This window comes from Balearica regulorum, chromosome 1 (genome assembly GCF_011004875.1).
Source record: "Balearica regulorum gibbericeps isolate bBalReg1 chromosome 1, bBalReg1.pri, whole genome shotgun sequence".
Lineage (NCBI taxonomy): Eukaryota > Metazoa > Chordata > Aves > Gruiformes > Gruidae > Balearica > Balearica regulorum.
The window spans coordinates 130,705,072-130,730,024 of NC_046184.1; the positions used below are offsets into that span (position 1 = coordinate 130,705,072).

The following is a 24,953-nucleotide window of genomic DNA, read 5'->3' on the forward strand; positions in this document are numbered from 1 at the left end:
TTACTCCGAGAAGGTAACTCCAAGTTGTCACCCTCCCTGATAATAGGCTAAATATATCTTTGTTCAAGGGTATTATTTATGCAGGTTGCTGTATACCTTTGTGTGTGAGAGAAAATTGTTCTCAGATCTCACATTCAGAATTAAAATATTTTAACATAGTAATTAATGTTGAGTTTATATTGCAACTTCATGAACAACCCTGTAAGTGACTGTAAGTGACTAACCATCACCACAGTAGCCTAAAGATATTAATAGAAAATCTTTCTATTTATAGTGAACCTATCTGTGTAATTGGCTGTGGCTCTGTAGTGGAAAGTAAATGTTTTTGTGCCCATCATGTCTTGGAATACCATGAGGAGGAGGAAGTCTGTGGTACCTGGATTGCCTCCCCTAACCCTCTCACTTAACGGTGATGTAAAAGGAGATTTCTGGGGGACTGGCTGAGCTCAGTGCCTGAAAAAGCACTTTGATTTAAATGTCTTTAATTTTTTGTGTTTAAAAAAATAAATATTAAAATTACATACTGAAACTTACTGTAACAGCTTCTGGTAGGCCTTCTTCAACTCGATACGATTCCTTTGCAGCTACGTGGTGGTGTGCAGCATTCTGGGAAGCAGCTTGCTGGAGCTGGTGCAGCATGGGCCACCACATGAGGGTGTTAGTTCAGAAACCAGCTCTAAACTTACTGCATGCTTAATAGGTGTTACTGCACGTTCAGTCCAGCTTTTGTCTTGTCCTCTCTGAATGCATTGTGAACTAGCTGGGGGAGAGATTAGTTCTTCACGGGCTAGGCACTAGCTAGCAGGAAAATAAAAGGGTAAATATTCAGCTTTCATGAAAGAGAAACTGGGGACTCCTTTTGTGGAAGGTGTAGTTGGATGACAGTACCTCCGTAGAAAGTACACCAGAGCACTTGCCCTGACAGCAGGGGATCCTCGTTCCTGCGGGGCTCCTATCCTCGGGGCTGGAGGCACTTCTGCTCCTTACTCTTTTATCTTCTGTTACGTAGCAGAAATGGGAAATTTCTGGAGGAGGGGAGCATGGCTCTGGGTACAGTGGTCCGTACGGCTTCTGGTCATTGCTCACACTGTTGCTGCTTTATCTGGTAACTTCAGCAGAAAATTCAGGTGCAGTCCTGCAGGACGGACTGGTTCCCCAGGCCCTTTGTGTCCGCCTGTGAGGTGGGGAGCCTATGAGGGGTCATCCCCAGAATTAAATGCTGCTAAAAACAACTTTATTCGTACAGGCATCTTAAGTAGGCTAGCGCCAGGGCTCTGCACCGCAGGAGAGGCAGGGCTGGCTGCCTGGGGAGGTAGAACTTTCTCAGAGCATCCAGGGGTGGTGAGGCAGCATCTGTGGGTGCTGTTCAGTGAGGCAGGCTTGCTGGAGATCACAAAAGGTCCTACCCCAGCTAGATCTGTCCTGCTTGGAGAGGTGGCTTTCACCTGCAGACCTCACCGCCATATAAAGTTTCTCTTTAATAGCTGAGCGAGCAGTGGAGGCGTGAGAGGCTTGCCCGAAACAGCAGTGGAAGTTGAAGGCAGTGTCTCATTACTGGGAAGTGCTTGCTTTGCAGGAGCTCTTTGCTTTTTGTTTTGAGAAGATGCGTTCACAAATGGCAGCTCCAGGCACCTGCGTTTCACACACTTCAAGAGAGGTCTGTGAGTACCGCCCAGGGTTTGGGAAGCAGAGTTGTTTGAGATTTAATTCTTCCACTGTTCCAGACCTCAGGTGAAGCGTACTGGAATAACAGACCACTGTGTCATTTGTTCAGTTACTGGTTTGTGAGAGACCGCTGCAGGTGGCACTGCCCAGTCTGCCTGAATTCACTTGAGGTGGTCATGATGTGGGTCGGCATTTCCAAACGGGCGGCTGAAAATGAGGTTCTTGGACTCGGCTGTCTGCACCAACATTTGAAAGGCTCGTATTTCAAGCAGTGCTAAGGATGTCCAATGTAATGTGGACTTTGGTGGATCTTCTGTCTTTCTTCCAGAAGATGACATCACTTTGTTGCCTAAAAATAATTAGGATTTAAATTTTTGTCCTGCTTGTTCTTATCTGAAGATTTTGGTCCTAGACCTGCACATAGATTAGATATTAGGAAGAAATTCACTGTGAGGGTGGTGAGGCACTGGAACAGGTTGCCCAGAGAGGTTGTGGATGCCCCATCCCTGGAAGTGTTCAAGGCCAGGTTGGATGGGGCTTTGGGCAACCTGGTCTAGTGGAGGGTGTCCCTGCCCATGGCAGGGGGGTTGGAACTAGATGACCTTTAAAGGTCCCTTCCAACTCAAACCATTCTGTGATTCTATGATAAAATGTTTCCAGGTATGTTAACAAGACTGTGGGAACCCCTAATCCAAGCACTAGGCGAGAATTAGTGATGTGCCCATGGCAGAGGAGTGGGTTTCTGCACTTTCTGCATTTGATTATCACCAAGGAGTCAGAATCAACTTCAGCCGTTTCACTGAGGCTACCTGTATTTTATCTTTGTCAACTGCAGAACATACATGATACTAAAGTACTCAAGTGTTGCTTAGTTTCCCAGTAACTGTCTTTCAGCTCAGACATATTTCATATGTGCTTAATATGAGGCAGAATTTGAGACCAGAACTAGAAGGATGATTGCAGCAGTCTGTTCACTGAAACACAGAGGGGCGAAGCAAACCTTTAAACTTCTCTGCCTGCAGGCTAATCCTACCCGAGATACTGGTACTTCTAGACTCTGATCTCGAAATTAGTTTTTTTCTTGAAGGTTTAGCTGCTTTTTGTCACTCCTTCCTTGACTTCTCCCTGGAGCCGGGGAACAACCACCCAAGGAAGCTCTGTTCTGCTGAGAGGTGCTCATCAAGCTGTTGTGTGATGGAGGGTGGTATGACAATCAGCTGATGCCATTAAATGGTACATGGTACCCCAGGATGTGCTGAAACCAAGTTCTCAGTAGTAAACCAAGAGGAAGGCAGTTGCTTTAGTAGGTGGCGATGAGCTGGATCCTCAGCTTGCCACTTGTCTTGCACATCTGCAAACCCCAATGATCCCAAACCTACAGACTTCAATGTTTCTCCCTCCCCACCCCCTGCTGAGTTTCCAATATTATTATTCTATTCAGGGACGTCATCTTCTGTCCTTTGCTTTCCCTTTTTCTTGGAGGCAGTGTGTAACTGAGATTCTGCCTTTGCTTCCCGCTCCCCCTCCCAAGCTCTTTCTACTCCCCCTCAAACATTAACTACTTTTGCATTTTTTTGCTCAGTCTTTTCCTTCCTGAACTTCCCTACCAGCATATCCAAGTCTCTGTAAAACCCCATTCTCTCTTTCCATAGAAATAATCTTTCATTTCAAATATGTAATGTGACATAGCGGCTCAGCTCTTTGCTTAAGGACTATTTCCCTAACACTTTTTATTCCTGTTGAACAGCTTTTAAAAAAAAAAAAAAATTCCTCAGCCCATCCCTTGCTATATGTGTTTTGGCACTTCAAATTTGGGATAGCCACACTGCTGTGGACATAAATCTGCAACGTTCAAAGTGTGCTGATGGCCTTGTTTGTTTTTTTTTTCAGTCAGTAAATGTTCTCAGTCCTATTTTCTTTCCTCGGCTCAGGGTTCATGCCGTTCTCGATGTCCGCTTTTGTTTGATGCTCTTGCTGCTGTGATTTTGTTGCTGTAACTCAGTACTCCTCCACAAGGAGCCGTGGGCTGGATGGAGCGTGTGGAACGCGTGGGCAGTAACTCAGCTCTGACTTTATAATGTCTCATTAGCTTCCTTAGTGCAACAGAAGATTTTTTGCTGCTGGGAGAGCGTTAGGTGTGAGTGAGAGCAACCTAGCTGAAGAGGCAGCCAAAGCCTCTGAAGAAGGCGGCCCAAGCACTATTTCTTAGGCAGGCATGAGTTTGTTTTGTGCCTTGGGCATGCATTTGTCACGCTGCAGTTGCTCGGACTTATGTGAACATTCTCTGTGTTGATGTTTTTGGTGTTTCAGGGTTGATGAAGGCTGTAAACAAAATCCTGAGTAAAATTCAAGTGGCTGGTTTACAGCCTGGTAGCGTGAGAAACTGCCTCTCTACATGCTGCCCTCTGGTCTTTGAGATCGCGTGGAGGGGAGCAGCATGTGATCCACCTTTGGCGTTTGGCCTTGGTCACACCATGCTCTGTTACCCTCCGGATGGGATCTGGAGCTCCAGCTCCTTTCCCCAGGCCTGGCAGGGACGGGTAGGCTGGGGCTGGGGGAAGTTCTGCTTGCTCTGCCCTAGGTGTGTGCTGGGTGCTGTTTGCATCAGAGCTGAGGCAAAAGTCAAGTGTCCGCCTCTGCTTTCTGTCTGCAGCGACTAAGCTGGAGAGCTGCTCAATACTCGCCGAAGTCTAGAAAAATCAGGTAACTTTGCAGTGAAAATGCAACTGCTGGTCTAGTTCTGCAGAACTGTACTGAAGTGTCTGTGAGTAGGGAAGGGAGATGTATGGTCTGGTGTGGGAAGGGGAAGCGACTTCTCACAAGTGTGGGATACAACCGAGAGTAGTAAGGTAGCAGTGCTGGACTGGAGCTAGGAGAAAGCCTTCTCTGCGGCCTTTTCCAGATCAATCTGGAATTGATCTTATCAGCATATGCACCACAAATACAAGCATGGAAAAAATGACTGGTTCAGCTCTTGAATCACATGAACTGGCATAGCTGTGTTCTTTTCAGTGCAGTTGTACCGATTTCTTAGTAGATTAAAAATGTTTTCCAGCTTCAGACAGACTGGAAATTTAATTCAGCAACTGTAACTTAACTTGAAAGCGAGAAATAATGGCTATTGCCTCTGGACTACACACTAATGTACCATAACCAAGGGGCTCTTTTCTAGCTGTAGCTCCTGGAATGTGACCAAGCAAACAAGATTTTTGCAGAAATTAAGTAATCTATCAATAACAAAAGTCATGAATCTAAGTCTGAGATGCTAAGAGAAGTAAATTTGGGGAAAACCAAGCATCTAAACAAGACTTATGGGGAAAACATATTTCAGAATAATATCTCTGATAATTAACAAGGTACCCATGGCTTCATATGGGTTAGACTCCTGTTTAAACAACAAGACCTTTAATGGTCTACTGCAGTTACGTATTAGTCAAACTCACGAAAGTAACAAAATTAATGAAATTTTATTGGCAAAAATCAAGTTGAATGTGACCTATCTAATTCCACAGAAGCAAATCTCAGTTTAGTTTATCAAAATACTTCAGTTTTCCAGCTGGATCTGGAATTATCTGTGCAAGAAAGAAAATGAAAACATTAGTCTAACAACAAAACCACACAAACACAACAAACTATAAAACAGAATAGCATAGTATTTCATAATCATAGAATCACAGAATGGTTTGGGTTGGAAGGGACCTTAAAGATCATCTAGTTCCAACCCCCCTGCCATGGGCAGGGACACCCTCCACTAGACCAGGTTGCCCAAAGCCCCATCCAACCTGGCCTTGAACACTTCCAGGGATGGGGCATCCACAGCTTCTCTGGGCAACCTGTTCCAGTACTTCACCACTCTAACAGTAAAGAATTTCTTTCTAACATCTCATCTAAATCTACCCTCTTTTAGCTTAAACCCATTACCCCATGTCCTGTCACTACACTCCCTGATCAACAGTCCCTCTCCAGCTTTCCTGTAGGCCCCTTCAGGTACTGGAAGGCCGCAATTAGATCTCCCTGGAGCCTTCTCTTCTTCAGGCTGAACAACCCCAACTCTCTCAGCCTGTCCTCACAGGAGAGGTGCTCCAGCCCTTTGATCAGCTTTGTGGCCCTCCTCTGGACTCACTCCAACAGCTCCATGTTTTTCTTGTACTGGGGCCCCCAGAGCTGGACGCAGTACTCCAGGTGGGGTCTCACGAGAGTGGAGTAGAGGGGCAGGATCACCTCCCTCGACCTGCTGGTCACGCCTCTTTTGATGCAGCCCAGGACACGGTTGGCTTTCTGGGCTGCAAGTGTGAATTGCTGGCTCATGTTGAGCTTTTCATCAACCAACACCGCCAAGTCCTTCTCCTCAGGGCTGCTTTCAATCCATTCCCTGCCCGTATTATGATCCCTATATCATAATGTGATGATAAAGCCAACCCACAAGCAATACCGAAGAGTAATTTACCAGTTGACTTGATACTAGGTTACTGTTTACCTCTAAAGACACCTACTGGCAGTAGCAGAAAGGTTTAACTAATTGGGGGAAGAGAGAGTGCAGGCTACCAAAGGAAGAATTTTGACAGTTGGGAGCACATACATATATGTTGCTCAGCCCAAAAGCAATATATTTTAATAAATTAACTGTAATCAAGACTCTTAGAATTTACTTACAGTTCTTCCCTTGGCCACCACACTCTCATGGCTTCCTCTGGTTTGATCTAATTAAATCAAACACATTTAGAAGGCATAGCTACATCGTCAATAAAGTCCTTTTGAACTACTTTGCTATTTAAATTATCTGCATCTTTTGCACAGAGAAGAAAGAGAATGCTTATGTATTGTTTTAGATCTTTAAATTGGTAGTATTTGAGCTGTTAATCTAAATATTCTAAGACTTTTTTAGAAAATATATTAAAGTCATATTATTTAGGTAATCCATGGTTATGGAGGGCAAAACTTTTCAGTGCCAAAATACGTCTAGTAGGCCAGCCAGCCCTCTTTCATTTTACAGTCTTAATATCCAGCTTCCCCCACTAAGCCACTCCTCTGCTAGCTTGGAAGAGGTGACTCCTAGCCTCTGGGAAGTTTTCACATCCAGCAAAGAAACATGGTTTAACATTCCACTGGTTTTACTATTAATTACAATGCTCACTACTCTGCTTAGAGGCTGCTGGGACCTGCTTTTTGTTGAGACAGCTCTTAAACAATGACGCTCTGTCATCACCAGATGGTTCAGAAGCAAGCCATGCACTCAAATAAATGACAGTGATCTCATCTGAGCTAGGCGGCTCAGACCTCTAGTGAACGTTTCATTATTCTGCTGAGGCTTGATGCAAGCCCAGAGAACACAAACAAGTTCGACGGGTGTTTATCTGAACCCTAGCTCTTCTGCTGGTAGTCACATGGAGGCGAGTAGTAACAAAGGAGGAAGAGCTATTGCGCAGCAAAGCAGTGCTCTCTACTGGAGTTCTGACAGTGGCAGGCTGGCTCTGTCAGATACTACAGCAGCCTGAGAACTTGTATCTTTCTTTTTTTCGGTAGTGCCTAGGATCCACAGTAACGCTTGACGGAGCCAAGAATTTATATGAACAAATAACCGAGAAGATAGGACAGACTCAGGAGTTTCCAATTTCCTCTCATCAGGTGTTTATAGGAATAAAGTTCTTGATCACAAACTCGTTGCTGCTCAAGAGTTTTTTTCATATACAGGGAATTTGAAACAACTGGAATATGTCTAGTGTGAGGGAAACGAGCTCCTAATGAAATCAGTAATAATCCAAAAGCTGTAACTATAACAATGTGAGTTTACTCACATCATCTCTTTGAAAGTTGCAAAGATTTTGGATTTGGCTTTAGTGGAAATAACTGAGTGGTTTTTAGTAGTATGTGCATTTAAATATAAACAGCGACTTACTGTTTCACTGCCAGGTTTCCAACCAGCAGGGCAAACTGGAAGAAAAAAAGGACAAAGTCAGTAAAAGTATTTTTACACACACTTACTTTTGTGCACTGAATATTCTCTTTCTGAACTGCAAGTAAACCAGCACACAAACGTCACATGTAAATATCGGCAACTATTAAACACACAGTTTTCTTTACAGATGGGATGGTGTCGTAACAGTTTATACCCGATACCACCTACCACTTCTGTTAACTGGAAACAGCATACCTCTAGCTGGATGTCTATGCTTTGGTTTAATTCTCGTGCCCTTCCAAAGTACTGGCAAAGCAGTATCTGAGAACGAACACCTACTCTAGTAGAAACAAAAGTTTCATGATAAAATTCGGGTGACTACACAGAGACCTACCTTTCTTTCTTTAAAACCAATGATAGGGGAAATACTTTAGCAAAGAGATCAGTTCAAAGATTCCACAAGAGATGGAGTGATTTCACTTGAAGCCTTGCTCAGGAGTAAAGGGATTGTAGCATGCGGTTAACATGCAGTGAGGCTGGGGCCCTGTGACCACCTGTAGAATTGCACATTCTGGGGGTGAAGCTCTTATCTGTTCAGAGCTCTCCCTCTGAGGCTTTAGCCTGATGAATTATGCCATATGACGCTGCTTTAAGGCACGCTGTCAGACAAAACACCACAAAATGCAGTTAGGAATTGTGGAGAACTTTTTTTCCTGTTCTGTGCAAAGAATCCATTAAGGGGGCCAGGGAAGGTCTCTGCACTGTTCATGCAAAAGCTGGTGCGATTCCACGTACAGCTGGGAAAAAAATGCAGTACTCTGGAAAGCCACTTCTGTAAGACAGCTTTGTAACTAAATGAGAGAGACTGAATTTCCTTAGTCAAATGTGCATAGCCTAAGTAACAGCATTTATCTTTTTAAATCTGTACAGCAAAGCATAATAATGATTTGTACCTTCAGATAAAGCTACTTTCAAATGCCAGGTGAAACTCAGTTGAAATGGAAGTTAAGCTGCACAGGTGTATTCAATATTTAAGCAACTATTTTTAAAAATGAATGTGTTTGTTTAAACATATTAGTTAAAGAAATGTAAAAAGTTCACCCTATGCTTGAACTGGGGCGATTCTTGACAAATTCTTGAGACAAAGTAATGATCTGAAGCCTGTGAAAGCTTCTTTGTCAGAGGGAGATGATCACATAGCACTTGTAAAGAGAACACAAGTAATGGCGGTCTAATTTTCACAGTATCACCGTGTACCTTGACATGAAGCACTCTCAATTACTCGTCACAGATCCTCAATGAATGACGCAGGACAAGGATGGCCTGCATCTCAATTACTTTAGTATGCCAAAATGTACTGAAATACTGCGCCTGATTCTTTGTGGACCCATATTTTGTACAGATTTATGCTTGTGACAGGTGGTATGTAATACCTTAATTCAGACTAAGGAATGCTTTATGCTCTGCATTCTCATGAATGTGAAGCAAAATGTGAATTACTACACTAGAAACAACCTATGGAGGTACCAGGACCACAGAAACTTGCAGCAGGGCAATCAAACCACTTCATTCACTGCATGAGGCTAGTCTCTAATACTACTGAGTACCTTGCTTCCCAAAAGCTACAAATACATCTTCCAGTCTAAGGAAACAATCTTCAACATGAAAGTATTTAAAAAAGCACCTTCTCCATGTTTGTCTGTGTACTGGAATGCTTGTACTAAACGAAGCGTTTCATCCACTGATCTCCCAACAGGAAGGTCATTCATCGTGATCTGTCGAAGGATTCTCTTATCATCAATAATGAAAAGGCCTCTGTGAAAACATTTTTTTTTGGTGTGTGTTAGGAAACAGAATTACAGTGCTGTGTTTACACACTATTTTATGTCTGTTGAATGGCAAGAATTTGATGTCTGTAAACACCATACAATACCGACCACCTTAGAATACTACTAACCTACTATTCTCTACGTGGGGTATCAGATGACATAAGCTGATAGCAAGTTAAAACCAAAAAACAGGATAGTTTTTTGCAGAACATAAACCTAAGCTTTGGCAGGCCCTGTCAGGGGATGCTGCAGATGCTATGACCTTTCAGGGATCACAAAAGCAACTAATCAAGTTTATGAAGGACGGATCTCTTGAGGCATTAGTTACCCTTAGTCTTGACTCCACTTAGACTTGGAGGGTCCCTGAGTAACGGCAGGTCTGGGGTATTCTGCATGTTTGCCCTACCCCACGTATCTGCTGATGACTGCTGATAAACAGGATACTAACCTCCATCCCCATTCTGACTCATTACGGCTAATTTTTTATGATGTTCTTCAATATCTATTTTGTCTCTCAGCAGGAATCCCCAAGAAAAAACTGCTCTCAAAGAAAAATTTCAAATGCTTCTTTAGATATAAAGTAGTAAGTGCTACTCCAGCAGAACAAAATGAACAGTAACCAAGTGAAATACCTAAGTGTATGCCCTTGATCTTCCAGATATACGCCATAATCCTTTGAAATTTGGTGTGTCAAATCTGAAAGAAGCGGAATCTTCATAGGTCCAAGTCCCCCTTGTTTTCGAGGAGTATTAATCCTTTGAAAGAAATGAGATACAGATGTATTTCTCATAAAGATTTATATTCCCTACACAAAGTTAAGTCACAAACCAGAACAGTACAGACAGAAGGATTTAGTGCAAGAGACATTTTTCTTGTTCTGCACACAAGGGAGATGAATACTATTTATGGTTCAAGCAAAATGTTCAGTAGATCTTTTGCCAGTTTTGGCCACATCTATTAATAGTGACCTCCTTCTTATCAGTCATATTCATTTCATACCAATGTCCTCATGAATTGGGCCAGTGTAATGCGTTTGCAGATACTTGCATCCTTATCTCTTTTTTTCTTTTGTATTTGAAATATTTTTTTGGACTGAGACCATATATTTCAAGCAGTACATATGAAACAAGCTTCAAAGATAAAGGTACTTTCACACACTAGGGTTACAAATTTTTACTACTGAAAAATATTTTAAACATTTGTATCAATAGCATCACGCTTTTACACATGATGATATACCTACATAGGCTACAAATCTGGGGATACGGTTTTTCAGCTAAGATGGACCCATGAATGATTTTTAGTAAAAGACAAGGATAAGATACATACCATGCTAAATGAGTGAACTTTGAGTCCACAGAACATGCTACTACTTCGGTATTTATTGCTCTGAATTCTTCAATTCTGTCACTGAAGGCGATTATCTCAGTTGGACATACAAATGTACTAGATAATTTAAAACAAGACAAAGTAAAAATTTCATTACATCATTTACATCCAGTAAATTGTCTGTTTAACTTAAAATGGTGGATTTATCACAAATTATTTCAGCTTTTACTTATTTTTTATCGCTTCTTCAAGTATTTAACCAAAATGCTGCCTGACAAATCTTCCAGCCTCAGACTCTAGCTTGGTTACAAATGAAGAAGATTATAAACCTGCACTTAGGTTACAATCTGGACACAAGTGTTTTTACAGTTACTTTCTTTTAGACTTTATGAATATTAAGTGGCTGAATTTGAGCACAATATGCCAAGTTTTTTCAGAGGAACATACTATAATTTCTTGTTACCGTGCATGTCTGCAAATTTTAACTATTTTGACTTGAACTTTTTCCACTTCAGAAGAAATAAAGTGAAAAAGATCATGATTTCTAGGGCCTCAGAGCTAAGGGCCAAGAGCCATGTTATTTCCTTTATAATGTTAAGGTAGTTACGCATCTCTGTCCTCTTTTCTTCATTTTGCAGAAAAGAATGGGATTGTCTAGTAGAAAACTGAGGTGTTTTCACTCAACCAGTGAAGTTACTGCATTCTAAATAAAGGAGGGTAATAGTAGATGTTCCTAGAATGTTCTGGGAAGAACTTAAAGGGAAAACGCCATCCCAGTGTCCTACATACACTCTGGAAAATATAGACGGGATGATATCTTTTGTTTGCAGCAGTGATTTACAGCATCATACAGAACGTAAAGGTTGCTACAGACTGAACGTTATTTTTTTGTATGTGGAGACACAAATCAGTGGACGCACTTATTAGGACAAAGATTGTGTTACAGTTTTACCAACACATGATGAAAACACAAATGCAAAAATATATTTTCTTCTGTCGCTCCTTTCTTCTCCCCCAAACCCTTACCAAACAAAAAACCAAGACCTCAAAAAAATAGAATAATTAATGAATTACATGTCTAGCATAGCTGCACTCAGTCTTGGTGTGTCTACAGTGGTCTTACTTACAAGTCAAGAGGATAGAAGAAGAAGACAAGATATTTTCCTTCATAATCTGTTAATTTCAACTCTTTAAACTCTCCATTAATGACTGCTGTTCCTTCCCAGTAAGGTGCTGGCTTGGAGACTGAAATATGAAGAACGTTCAATTAAAAGTCAGAATACGAAGCACATGTTCAAACAAAGCTGTTCATTAGCTAGCCTGTGTGCAAGGCCTCTTGCTTGAAAAACAACCTACTGCACACAATTACAAAGTGAAACTTTCTTACCACTTTAAAAAGTTCAGAGAGGCAGAGGTTACAGAATGATGAAGAAATGTAGGTTTCAGTACACACAGAAAGTAAATAAAAAACTTGTGCTAATAGTGAGCCCTGTCAATCACTGATAATCAAGGCCACACAAACCTTATCTGGGCATACTGAAGAAACCACGTGTGCACTACCAGCTTATGGCAGAACATCTGTCAGACTAAAGGAGAAGCTGTTTAAGACTTAGGAACCCTCACTATTTTGTTATGAATACCTGTTGTGAATCAGAAACATATGATGCTTCAAATTCATATTGTTACTTTTGAGTCAGAAAAAACTACCTGAAATTCAAGTCCACACAAAAATACGTGCTACAACACGTTTGGAGACCAATGCCTAAAACTGCAGTGTATATTTATTAAATTACAACTCCTAAGCAAATTGTAACTTGAAGACAGTTGTGTTTTAAAAAAAAAAATCAATCCAATTAAAACACACAAAATGTAGTTACTATTCCTATCAAAAGGGATTAACCTTGAATTTAAAATAGTAAAAATTATTCTGCCAGGTACTATTTTCATAGTAATGTGAATTCTGAGACAAAGGATAGGGTATGCTGGAGATACAAGGTGATCTGAATACACTTGTGATGTCAGGGACATTGATGTACAGCCCCAGGAAGTTTGGGAAATGCTGCTGAGGAGAATAATGTAGAGAAATTTAATTATTATCTGGATGAAGACTGCATTGTTGGCTCTCCTTTTCTTAGGACAACCCACAGCTTTAGAACATAGTGAAGATCATCAACAAGGACTGCAAAAACTACTCCAAATCACCAGACGGACTGGGCCCCTGGGTGGGCAGGCAGTCTGCTTGGGGTTCCCTCGATGTAGCTCACAAGGGACGCAGCAATACAAGTAGAGAGAGTCAGTAGGCGTGACTGATAATTTTAGTTTACATTTTTTTTGAAGAAATGTTCTTCTTCCTCTCAAGTCTTCCATGGAATTCTTTCTGACCAGATTTCAAGATCCAGACTTCTAACTTTTTTTTTTTTTTAATTGAGGCTTTGTAGGTATGGGACTGTTTTCAAGTGAGAGCAATGATTAATCTTCAAGTTACTTTGAACCATCCGCAATGTTTGAAATGTTTCTTTTTACAAAATAGTGACACTCCTAATCTAATATAGTCTCTCTGCAACTGGCCTTCAGATTGCTAGGGAGAAGGAAAAGAAATTCGATATGTGGTATCTTGAGCCACTTTTAAATGAAGGTGATATTTTTGGTTTAAAAATACTCGTCTAAAATGCCATAATAACTTACATTACAAAGGGAGGAAAACCCAAACAAAACTGGTTACACCTATCTTGACCGGTTTTCCATTTTTCTCTAGTAAAAGACGTTTGCACCTAGGTCTGCCACAAAGTATTTACATCACAAGAGAGCGTAGGCACAAAGCAAGTGACAAACCGAGCCCGGGATTAACCGGTAAGCGTGATGAGAGGTGACGGTTCAGCATTTCTCATCACTGGGTGCGCGTTGCGTTCTAAGCGTTCCCCCGACGGGGAAGAGCGGCGGGACCCCGGGGGATCCCGGGAGGGAAGGAGGGAGGGCCGACGCGCTCCGCCTGACGTGGCGCTGCCCGCCGCTCTCCCGCCGCCATCCCTTCCCCCCCCCCGCGGCCGTTAACGGCCCCGCGCGCCGCCGCAGCCTCCCTGCTCCCCCGCCCAGCGCGGAGCCAGTGGAGGCGCATTGCGGGCGCCTCCCCCCCGCCCCTCAGCGGCAGCGCAGCAAGGGGAGCCCGCACGGCATCCCCCGCCCGGGGTCCTCTCCTGCCCGCCCGCCGCCCCCTGCACTCCCCGCTTCCTCGGCAGCCCCAGCCCCGCCCGACACCTACTCTTGGCCTGGCTGAGGTGCAGCGAGTGGTCGGACACGGGCAAACGAGCCGCCTCCCCGGGGTAGACCTGCCCCCCCGCGTAGTAATGGCACTGCTCGTCCCCCCGATGCCGCGCCGAGCGCTGCTCCTCCGCCTCCGCCGCCTCGCCTCCCAGCGCCGCCGCCAGCAGCAGCAGCAGCAACGCGGAGCGCCGGGCCCGCGCCCCGCCGCCCGCCCGCCGCCGCGTCGCCTCCATGGCCCGCCGAGTGAGTGCACGTCCCCCCGGCGCGGCGGCGGAGGGGCGGTGGCGGGGGAGGAGCTTGGCCGGTCCGCTCGCACACGTTCCCAGCCGCACGGCCAGGCCCCCCGGGACCGCTCCCGGCGCGGCCGCCCGCCACCACCGCGGCGGCTGCATGAGGAGAGACGGAGGGCCGGAACCCGCCGCGCTGCCCCCGGCCTGGCACCGCCACCCCCAGACCTGGCCTTTCGGTGGGGCCGGGCGCTGCTGCCGCCTGGGCCCCGGGGCCGGGGCAGTGCCGGCGGGGCTGTGGCCTCGTGTGCCAGCCGCCTCCGGCCTATCCCCTTTTTAAGCCCCGGAGGAAACGGTGAATTATGTACGTGTCTAGAGAAAAATAGAAAAGCAAAATGCATGTGTGTGGGGGGAGAGAGTGTGTGTGTGATTGCAGAAGGAAACTCTGCCGATATGTGAGATTCCCTGCCCGGTATCTCTCCTATCTGTGGCAGCGTGGGTTCTGTGGGCATTTCATCACTTGCGGTCATACCAATCTATGCCAAGTGCAGCGTTATGTTCCGACCTAATGAATCCGCAAACTGAAAAAGCTGAAAAGGTCTGAAATCATGAATTGCCACCAGCTGGGCAGCAATTCGTGAATGAGCTTCACGTAGTGCACGTGGTGGCTGCATTAAGTGTGGTTAAACAGAAATGAGACTAAGTGCCTTTTAATTCATAGAATCATAGAATCACAGAATGGTTTGGGTTGGAAGGGACCTTTAAAGGTTATCTTGTCCAACTCCCCTGCCATGGGCAGGGATACCCTCCACTAGACCCCTCTGAGGGGTTCCAGCCTGGCCTTGAACACTTCCAGGGAGGGGGGCATCCACAGCTTCTCTGGGCAACCTGTTCCAGTGCCTCGCCACTCTCATTGTAAAAAATTTCTTCCTTATATCTAGTCTGCCCTCTTTCCGCTTAAAGCCATTACCCCTTGTCCTGTCACTCCATGCCCTTGTAAACAGTCCCTCTCCAGCTTTCCTGTAGGCCCCTTCAGGTACTAGAAGGCTGCTATAAGGTGTCTCTGGAGCCTTCTTTTCTCCAGGCTGAACAACCCCAACTCTCTCAGCCTGTCCTCATAGGAGAGGTGCTCCAGGCCTCTGGTCATCTTCATGGCCCAGATGTCTTGGTTCAAGTTTGCCTTGTGAGAGGTCATTTTGCTCAGTGCTGAGTAGATTGTGGTTCATATCACAAAGTAGTTACATATTTGTCACAAGTAAGCATAGCTAGAAGGTAATTCAGCAGTGCATTTAATAACAAGATTTTGAAGACATTAAGTAGGCTGTGACAAGCAGTAGGTAAGGCTTTGCAGCACAATGGTCAAAATAAGTTATGCTAGGCATACCTATTTGACTGGGACAGTTCAGGTTGTCTGTCAAGTCTGTCAGTTAAATTGTAATCAAGATCCTTAAAAATTAAGATGTGAGAGAGCTGGAGCTATCTCTTACCACAAATGAGGACATCATTGACCTTTTGCTCTTGGAGCACTGTGGATGGCATTCTCTGGGAAAACTGGTGGTTCAGTAAAAAAGTTACTCCAGACTGACAATGTCAGGCTCTTAACAGATCATTTGCATCGCATCCTGTCTCTGCAGAAGATTTGCGATAAATGTACCTTCAGGACAGTACAGTACCCATGCCAGAATGGACACTACAATTTCTCTCTTTCAAAAATGATACAGAACAGGCCTGTAAAGATCAGAGCCAAATGAAAATACTGAGGGCCATTTCAAAGAACACAGGCTCTGTAAAGAAGAAAGGGATTAGCAAGGCACCTATCATTATATATTGTGTCTTGAACAAATCCTACTATTTTTCTGGTTTTCTACAACAGAATCCACCCTTTAAAAGATATTTCACAAAATTAAATTTGTAGAAGAGAGAAAAACAAGACCTTGCAGGCTTGCTTGCACTTCTTAACCTGTGATTTTAGTGTTCCTTTCTCCCAAAGCTTTGACTCCTCTCCAGAAGGAGCTCCTTTCCTTTCCCACCTCTTGTCATGTTTGCCTTTAATTTCTAGTCTAGGTTCTACAAGTTAGGGATCATGCTTGTAAAATGCCACTCATACTGTTACTGCCAGAGCAATAATCTTACTTGGGCGTATTTGCCCACCTGAAGGGATTGAAGATTACTGAGGATCAGAAGGATAAGGCTCTGGAGCAGCCCTCTGATAGCTACGGAAGCAAAATACCTACATAGCTATCAGGTTTGATCAGCATGTGTGAAATGGTAAAAAAATTGTATTAAATGTCTGTCTACAGGGGAAATGGACTTGATGGCACATCAGATACCTTGTCCTGTTTTTTCACAGTGAGTTGATGGTGGCCAGTCTCTGATTATACCTCCTAAAGTGTTGGAAGCAGGATAAAATCTGATTTTCTTTTCAGTGCTGCTCTTTGACTTCCCTCCCCCACCAAGGGCACGTCATTAAAGGAAGGGTGAACAAAACCCACATGCTTATGTTAAGCACTCTGGCTCTGGTGGAAAAAAGCACTTCAACAATGTTTATACTCCCACTGATTTCAGATTCAGGCGTGCCTTACATTTAAGCTTGCTAACATGTGTTATTAAATTACTGTCTTACATGATCCAAGTCTAGTAGCACTGAATTTAATATCAAGCTTTCCTCATTCTCACTGCTTGTAAGGAAAGTGACAGCCATGGCCGTTGCGAATTCACAGGGAAAGTTATGTTGGCTGTCCCTGCTCTTCTCTTTTTGCTAGTGTTTTGAGCTGGAGGAAATGGCAGTGATTTGAAAAGTAGTCATATAGTGAAGTTGAAAAAAATGAGCAGTTGAGAGGTATGCACTTTGCATAATGTTAACATCCCTCAATTGAAAGATATTCCCAAATACCCATAAATGAGAGAGAACACTGGTAAAATCAATGCAGTAAAAGTAGAAAGAATCAGGCCTCTTGTGAGTGGAGAAAATGCTGAAGGACAAAAAGGGGGTTTATCTGCAGAATATAATGTTAGTTAAATAGCACTAATTTGAGGTTTGTATGTGATTAAGTATATATGGACGTGGGATAGAGTTCAAAAGAGCAACAAGAAAGACTTTCTGGCTGCTGCTGTACTATCAAGACTTCTGCAAGTGATTAAAAAATGAAAAAATTTGTAAATGAAATGCAAGATGAAATCCAAATATATATCACTCTTCAGTGTCTGAATGGAGGATATGGGCAGCCTTCTTTCTTTGCTCAGTGATGAAATACTTGATCGGAATGCTGATTTTTGTGTTTAAATTGATGAAATTAAGTGATGCTGTTAATACATCGTACAAGGAACAGTATGCTACATTCATCCAGTTGTACAGCTGTTCTGAAGTTGGTAGGGGTTACCACGTGCAAAGGGAAAGCTCTTAAATCCTTCCTTTCCTCCACTGCATTACAGGCTGTGTTCCTGCATGCCATGCCATATTCAGGCCCGCAAGGATGGTTCAGTTTTGGCAAAGGGCTTGACTGTGGCAGGGTGTCATTGCCACGGTGGCACTAAAGTTACGGAAGCAGGGAGTGATTTAGGCTACTAAAGCAGTTTAGAAATGGCTATGGAGGTTCAGTCTGTTCTTGCTTGTAGCAATAAAATACCTTGCTATCATTCAAATGACCTAATATAAAAATATCTTGGAAAAATTAGCATAGTATATTGTAGCAAGATGCCCGTCGCCATTTCCTGGGACAGATGGAGCAGATGTTCAATATTGTGCTGCTGAAACTAGCAGTTGGTTTTATCCTCCTCATGGTTTACAGGGACGTTATAACAAATATATTGCTTGGCATGCATGACAGAAAATCTAGAGTGTAGAAAACTTTGCTGGAGAAAGGAGGGTAGAAAACATCTGGTTTGTAGGTGGTATTGGATCAGAATGACCATAACTAAAATTACCAATTAGAGAAGTCTTCTCCTTTTTGCCTCTTGATAAGGCTAGACTGGTGGGATCAGCTGTGTGTGCGCTGACTGCAAAGGGTCCTTGAAGAAAAAGCGTATCAGAAGTGCTGGGTGGTGCCATTTGCTTTGATGGGAACTTCATCCTGACTTCTAACTGCTGCTAATATTGTCAGCTAGCTGAAGCAGGATGGCTGAGTAAATATAAGCTTTTAAAATCTGCCACTCGGTAGTGTAGAGGTATCAGAGAGATATTTATTCCTGTATCCTACCTTTGGGGAACGTGGTTATGTTTGGAGATGAATTTAGGTTTTTCCTCTGCAAACACACCTGCCATAGAAAAATTCTGCTTCATTTCTTTCCCTTTCTCCTCCAGCCAGCTCTGCTTCTTGCGGCATCAGTGTCAGAAACCCAGCGGGGCCTGTGTGATAGGAACAGGATCGAGCATGTTATTAATATGTTTGACTGAGCGTGGCAAAAAAGGGTGATTGATACTGCTAGTCGCTGGGTGATGGGGCAGTACAGTTCCTAAAACACCACCTGTTCCAAGCTTTCTTCTGCCTCTGTAAGTTTATATTCAGTTTGTGAATATAAACAAATATTATGAAACCACTTTCTTCACCTAATAAACAATGTAGTCCTTGCGGGGCCCTCTTAGTTCTCCTTTGACTGTCACCTGGCGGGGGGTAAGTTACAAGTGTATTTATACTCTATTCCATTTTTTCTTCCTTTAACAAGTATGTATTCAAAGAAAGTGCCCAAAATGTCTCTGAGCATTAGCACAATTTTTGGACAGTTGCACTGACAAGCAAGGACAGAGAAAGTCAGTGCTGAACAGCACCTGTTAGACATATGTTGTCCTCTGCAAGTCAGTGGACTGTGAAGGATAGTTGAGGTATTGCACTGGGAAACCGACGCTGGACGTCTGGACCTGCCCTTGGCGGCATGCTGCTGATGTGCCCTGAGACTGTCACAACTGGGAGCTTGTTAGCCAAAAGAACCTAGCTAGCTTTGTCTGGTGTTGCCGACCAAGAGAGACCTTCACCCACAGAGCAGTAACCCCACTGTGTCAAGTGTGGTGGTCTCCGTCAGTGTCATCTGTGGGGGTTCACAGGCTCCTGCCCTCTGGGTCTCACCCTTGGTTCTGCCTTCTCGGGTCTGAACTGAGACTAACACGCTCTGGTCTAAGCCTTGAGCTCAGTCAGCTTTTGGGAAAAGGTGGAAAATTTATCACCTCAGCTCAGACAAAAAGTGAAACTGCGTCCTGCCCTCGCAAGTGCCTGCACCACAGCCTTGTGGAAAGAAACCCTGTAGTGACACAATTTCAAATTCTCTTAAACCAGAAGAGAGACAGATGTTGCTGATGGTTGCTGATGACGCCTGGGTATGCCTCTTCCATGGGTGGTCACTAAAGTCTTGTTCAAGCTTGTGGGTGAGCTAGCTGCCTTGCATTCGGGCTAGGTGGAGGGAAATTAAATGTTTAGCTGTTGCCAAAAAAGTAGAGCCTACTGCCTGAAGCATGGGTGATCACATCAAGGTGATCTCCTGCTGTGGAGGAGAGGGGGCTGCATTCGCACGATACCGGGAGAACGTGGTCTTAAAAAATTGCCAGCTCCTCTCCTTAGGCCTGCCTGTCTGCCCCTCTTCAGTCCTCTCTTGAAAAGCTTTTTGTATTACCTATTTTCTAGCACTGTTCCATATCTAAATTTGCCTTTCTTTTCTATTTGGACTTGTGAAAGAGAAAAATGGCTTTTGACCAGAAATATTCATGCACCTCGATGTGTTAGTCGCTTTTACATTGCTCACTAGGTGGCAGTAAGATGCTGTTACACAGATTACAAAAATTGTCCTGTGTTCTGCAAGTGCCTGGAATTTCTGAGGATCTTGTGTCAGAAGCCCTTTTTTATTTGGTTTTTTTCCCTAAAATACAAGGTCCACAAGATGAAATCTATATTCAATACTCATAAACAACCCCAGTTCCTGTGAATTTGTTACAACAATATAGGTAATCAACCTTGTACAATTTTTCAGTAAGAAGTTTTCTCTATTCTGCCTCTGAGAGTGAAGATGCAAGGCATACTAAAGTAGTCTCTTAAAAACGAGGACAAAATAAGAAGAAACACAACCATAAAACTCGAGGTGATAGAGGTGCAAATTTGTAAGTTTTAACCTGGTCACTATGGAATACTGAAATCAATATTGGATTTTTGTTTCTGCTTCCTTTTTTGCTAGCTACACACAGTTTTCTGAGAGTTTAAATACCAGTCCAGAAAGCTATCATCTCTGCTTTTACTAAACTGAGTGGAGTGCACAGGCCCTTGTTCTTCTCTGCTGCTTCAGAAATTTCTGTGCTCCATTTAGAACTGCTGTAAATAAATGAAGACTTTCCATTTTTTGTGGTAACATCTTCATCCGTTCCAATTCCATTTTGCATATATTTCAGAGATTCAGCTATTTCAGCTTGGCCACTTGGGCTAATGGAGGGACCTAGAGTTTTCCTTGCAAAGCAAAATTTCTTAGTCATGGCAAGGGAAATAGGTGTAATATTTATGTTGCCTAGGCCATAGGTATATGTCTTGAATCTCCTTCAGTTAACCCCTATAGTCTAATTTAGCATACAAGTTGTGTTGGTAGTGAACTGTACATTAATTTAGGCCAATACTAACCTAACCCCTGTTTGAGTCAAAGCTCCTTCTCTACTTTGGATCGTCACCTTTCCAGGGGACCCTGCAAAGCCATGCCTCTCTGCAAGAGCCAATATTTGATCTACCACATCTAAACTTGAAGTCGAGTGCTGTTGTTTTCCCATAATTAAAGGAAAAAACCCCTCATTGTTTATAGCTAGGAGTTTCATTTATTATTGCGTGCTTACTTTTTCTTGAGAAAGGCATTATTCTTAGAAGTTTAGAAAAGTTTGCAAGTTTACAAACTCTTAAGTGAAAACACAAGACACTATGTGTATTCAAGATAGTACACTTAAAGTACACTACCTGTGTGCAAAGCATTTATATGTTTATACCCTACAATCCCATTCACCATTATAGAATCAAACTATGGAGAAAAATGTTTAGAAGATATTAATACTTGCTGCAGTTGAGTGCAGCTGATTTCCTTGTGTCTGCTGCTCTCAAAGCCTAAAATAAAGCATGGTATGCAACTTATGTACTTAAATCAAAATGCAAGAGTGAAAACCAAAATACACTGACTGTTTTCTTCAGTATGGAGCCTAAAGTGATAAAAAAGGGAATGGATTGATTCATGGTAATCTGAAAATAAAACAATTAACAGTTCCCATTAATGCTGAGGGCTGCTGCCCGTGCGGTTCGAGGCAGCAAAGCCTGTCCCTGCACACTGGGACGGGTACATCCGAACCGCTCCGGAGCTGCAGCTGTCTTGCCAAAATTCGCGTCATCTCTGCTGTTCACTGGGTGAGAGTGAACTAAGTAATTCCCCCTATTTTTGAAAAGATTTAAAAACTCTGAGATTTTGCAGAGGGTAAGTATTGCTGAGATAAATACAATAATGTGTTGACCTGCTAGCTGTTACATAGAATTATTCCTCAGGCCTACGCTTTGAAATAGTTGTTATGAAAAGTTGGCTGAGGGAGCTGAAGTTCCCAGTTACGAAAGCTGATAACACAGAATAGTTTGTGGGGCAGAGTTCCTCTCTTAGACCTGGGTGTTGATTTCTGAGATAAGATTTCTGCCAGATGGTATTTTTAATGGAAATGAAACAAGTAGCGCTTTAGGAAAAAAAAAAAGGAAAAGTCAGATTCCATATCTCCTGATCATCCTGTAGGAAAGCAGACCTCAAGGTCATTTGCCACGTTTGCTGCCATTTCGCAGAGGGCTGACCTGATGCTTTTCATCCTGGTGAGTCTGCAGCCGCGTTACTCCACGTTACCGGAGTCTCTAACTGTTTAGCAAGGAATTAATTTTAAAAACACCTCACTAATCTCTTTGGTGATTTCATTTCAACTACCCGCAAGGTCAGTTTACTTACTGGAAGACCACAGATAGAGCCAGAAACATCTGTGGCAAGTTGGCATTGATACTGAACAGGCTTGGCGGTGCCACGGGCTTTGTGCTCGGTTCCTCTGAGGCAGCGGCAGTATGCCTTGCAAATCAGCCGCTCGCTGTGCCTGGCGCCTGGGCATGTTTCAGTAGGTCACCATAGGTAGCCACTGTTTATATTTGCCAAATTATTTGTTAAGGGTCAGTAGCTCATTATAATCCCATGCTGCTTCATGCTTCAGCACATCCACGTTCCCACATCGGTGCTCCTGGGTGCTTCTGATAACGGCAGGAAAGCCACTGCAGGGTTGTTATTGTGGGAGGGAGGGAAAAGACTGTCACCAGCAACCCCTCACCAAGGGTTTTTTTTTTGAAAAATGACAAAAAAAGAGCAAGCAGCAGGCTCCAGATGACAGAACACATAGCCTGGTCAGTAAACGTGATAAATCTCTCTGCACCCACTCAAAGAAAACGTGAGTCTGCATGCCTGTAGCTACAGAGGCTGGCTGTTTTTTGGATGCTGTAAAGATTTTGATTTTAGCCTGAACATCTCTGGTCTGAAGCCCGTTGTTGGTGACGGCAGTGCTCCCACAACTGAAGATCATGAGCTTTGCTGGGCAGCAGTGATCTGCAGACCAGTAGAGGAAGTCCCAGGACTGAAATTGCCCCCTTTCCTCACCCCCAGTGGCATGTAACAGCCCCAAGCCTGGAAGAAAGGAAATGATGAGCCCCATGCCTTGAGCTTTTGTGCAGTGTTGCCAAATCCAGATGCTAAAAGGTCGGGAGATGGGAAGCGGTAACAGTAATAGACTCGGAGATCTTTGGACCTGTCCGGTTCCTTGTGTGGGTGTAGGGTTCACATGTCTGGGCTTCCATCAAGGCCCAGAACTGTTGTTTGTTTTAAATGAAAAGTGAGTTTTCATGTAATTGTGAGACTTTCAAAGGAGGCACTTTGGGAAAAGAAGCAAATATTGTGGTGCTCCTGAAGAACTGTGCCCAGCCTTTGGGCAGCTGAAGGCAGAAGAGCCTGGAGGAGTCTCCTCCTTTTGCCATGGGCCAGATTTGGTCTCGGCTCTTATGCAAGGTGTCTGTAAGGGCAGAGTGCCCGGGGATCCGTGCGGCCGCTTAACCTCTGCTGTGCCTGCAGGCTTGTCCTGCCGTGGGCTGCCTGAGGGAGAGGCCAGCAGCTCCTTTCGGCCTCCCTTCCCCAGCAGGCAACTGCTGCTGGGAGATGGAGCAGGGTCAGGGCTGTTTTCAGAAGCTGGTTGGAGAAAAGGGGATTTCAGGCATCACCGGGAGGAGTCTGGCGTTACTCTGCTTCCACTCCGCCCAATGGACCCCACTGCCCTGGTTAAATACCTCCAGACAGCTGGGCCAGGTCTGGATTTGGAGGGATGTCATCTCCGAAAGGCTGACTCAGGCACCTCAGGGAATTAGCATGGAATAAAGACTTGAGGAAGCTGAACTGAGTCTGGGCATCAGCAATGTATCAAGAGACACAAATATTGCTAAAATATTATATGAAATGCACATTAATGGAAAAAATGAAGCATTAGTGAAGCATGCAGAGCTGGAAACATTGCTGTGGTTGTTTGGTTTTAATTAGCTGGAAACTGTTCATTCAAACTCTGCTTCTGTGCAGTGACTGTCCTAATGTGGTTGAGTTGCTGGATTTTCCCTTCTTTATGAGTGCTAAGTACTGAAATATTCATTATACATGTGTCCTCCTGGCTTCCGGAGTGCTACGGAGAGATATTTTTTTGTAGACTAAATTTTGCAGTAAATGATACCAGTTACTGCCTAGTGGTACTTGCTGTAGCCCCAGTGACACAAATGGTCCTGTCCAAAAGACCTTTCATCTGAAATAAAACGTCTGAGAGTGTTTCACAAAAGGAGAGCAGTGCCACCTTTCCCATTTCACCTTTCAATTTTAAAAATACCATGAAGCTCAAAGCATTTGTTTTCACAATGCTCCACGAGCTCATGTGGCCATCTTTAGGTACATGCACACACACAGACACATACATGTGCCAGTGAGAAAACTCAAATTTGTTATTTTTCTTCCACTGGGAGGTTTTACCTCTTCAGTGGAGAATACTCCATTAATATTAACATACTTCACAATATCCGTTTTCAGAGACGGGGACATTTTTAATCCCCAGTCTTGCTTCACATGAGTGGGTACAGAGCCACCTGTTAACTAGAACATTGGTATCTTGAATTATAATGGCATATTTTTGGGCATCACTGTGTGGTCTGTTTTCCGATTTCCTGTCTGGAAGTCTTTATCTTTGCTATCTTATCTGTCTGATGCCTTCTGGAAACAATTTTCCCTTTACACCACTTCATAAACTTCAGCATACACTAGACTGGAGGTTCTGGGCCATTTCTCACATTTTGTAATGAATTTTCTGATTGAATTCTTTTACAGATAGCACCTCATACATGCAAAGCAGTGCCTAAGATCCTGGTGGATTTTTTTACTGATTGTATGTATAAAGTTCTAAGAACTTGTGACGTATTCTGAAAAGCTAAGTTGCCACTGCAATTTGAACGTTTGTATTTTTCAAGGCATTGAATGAAAAATCTGAGAAGGAATGAGAATAAGATAAGAATAAGCCTGTTAACATAAAAATAAGTAAATTAGAAAGAACCAAGTATGTTTGCATAGTTAAATTTTATTTGGAATTACCACAACAATTTGGAATAACTACCAGATCTGGTAGCTGGATTTTATTAGAGGAACTCTGTTACTGGCATTAATTTAATTAATGTCTCAGGCTTTAGATGAGTAGCCATAACCTAGAAT

General features: G+C 43.5%; 1 protein-coding gene across 2 annotated transcripts; it reads right to left on the reverse strand.

Annotated features, from left to right (window-relative positions):
* Positions 1 to 5,113: 5,113 nt before the first annotated feature.
* PRDX4 (peroxiredoxin 4) lies at positions 5,114 to 14,387 on the reverse strand. Of its 2 annotated transcripts, XM_075775230.1 has the most exons (8): positions 13,979 to 14,387; positions 11,847 to 11,964; positions 10,720 to 10,836; positions 10,023 to 10,145; positions 9,246 to 9,376; positions 7,562 to 7,596; positions 6,319 to 6,365; positions 5,114 to 5,237 (listed from the first exon to the last, which is right to left on the reverse strand). In XM_075775230.1, the coding sequence occupies exons 1-8, from the start codon at positions 14,370 to 14,372 to the stop codon at positions 5,234 to 5,236; spliced, it is 969 nt and encodes a 322-aa protein (XP_075631345.1). In that variant the 5' UTR covers positions 14,373 to 14,387; the 3' UTR covers positions 5,114 to 5,233. The 2 variants fall into 2 exon arrangements, with proteins under 2 accessions (XP_075631345.1, XP_075631339.1); XM_075775224.1 differs by lacking the exon at positions 6,319 to 6,365.
* Between the last annotated feature and the right edge of the window lie 10,566 nt (positions 14,388 to 24,953).

Coding starts and splice junctions, on each gene's coding strand:
- PRDX4 (XM_075775224.1), bottom strand. CDS start 14,372: ATGCAGCCGCCGCGGTGGTGGCGGGCGGCCGCGCCGGGAGCGGTCCCG. Junction 11,965..13,978: donor GCACCTCAGCCAGGCCAAGA/GTAGGTGTCGGG, acceptor TTCATATTTCAG/TCTCCAAGCCAGCACCTTAC. Junction 10,837..11,846: donor TTCTTCTATCCTCTTGACTT/GTAAGTAAGACC, acceptor TAAATTATCTAG/TACATTTGTATGTCCAACTG.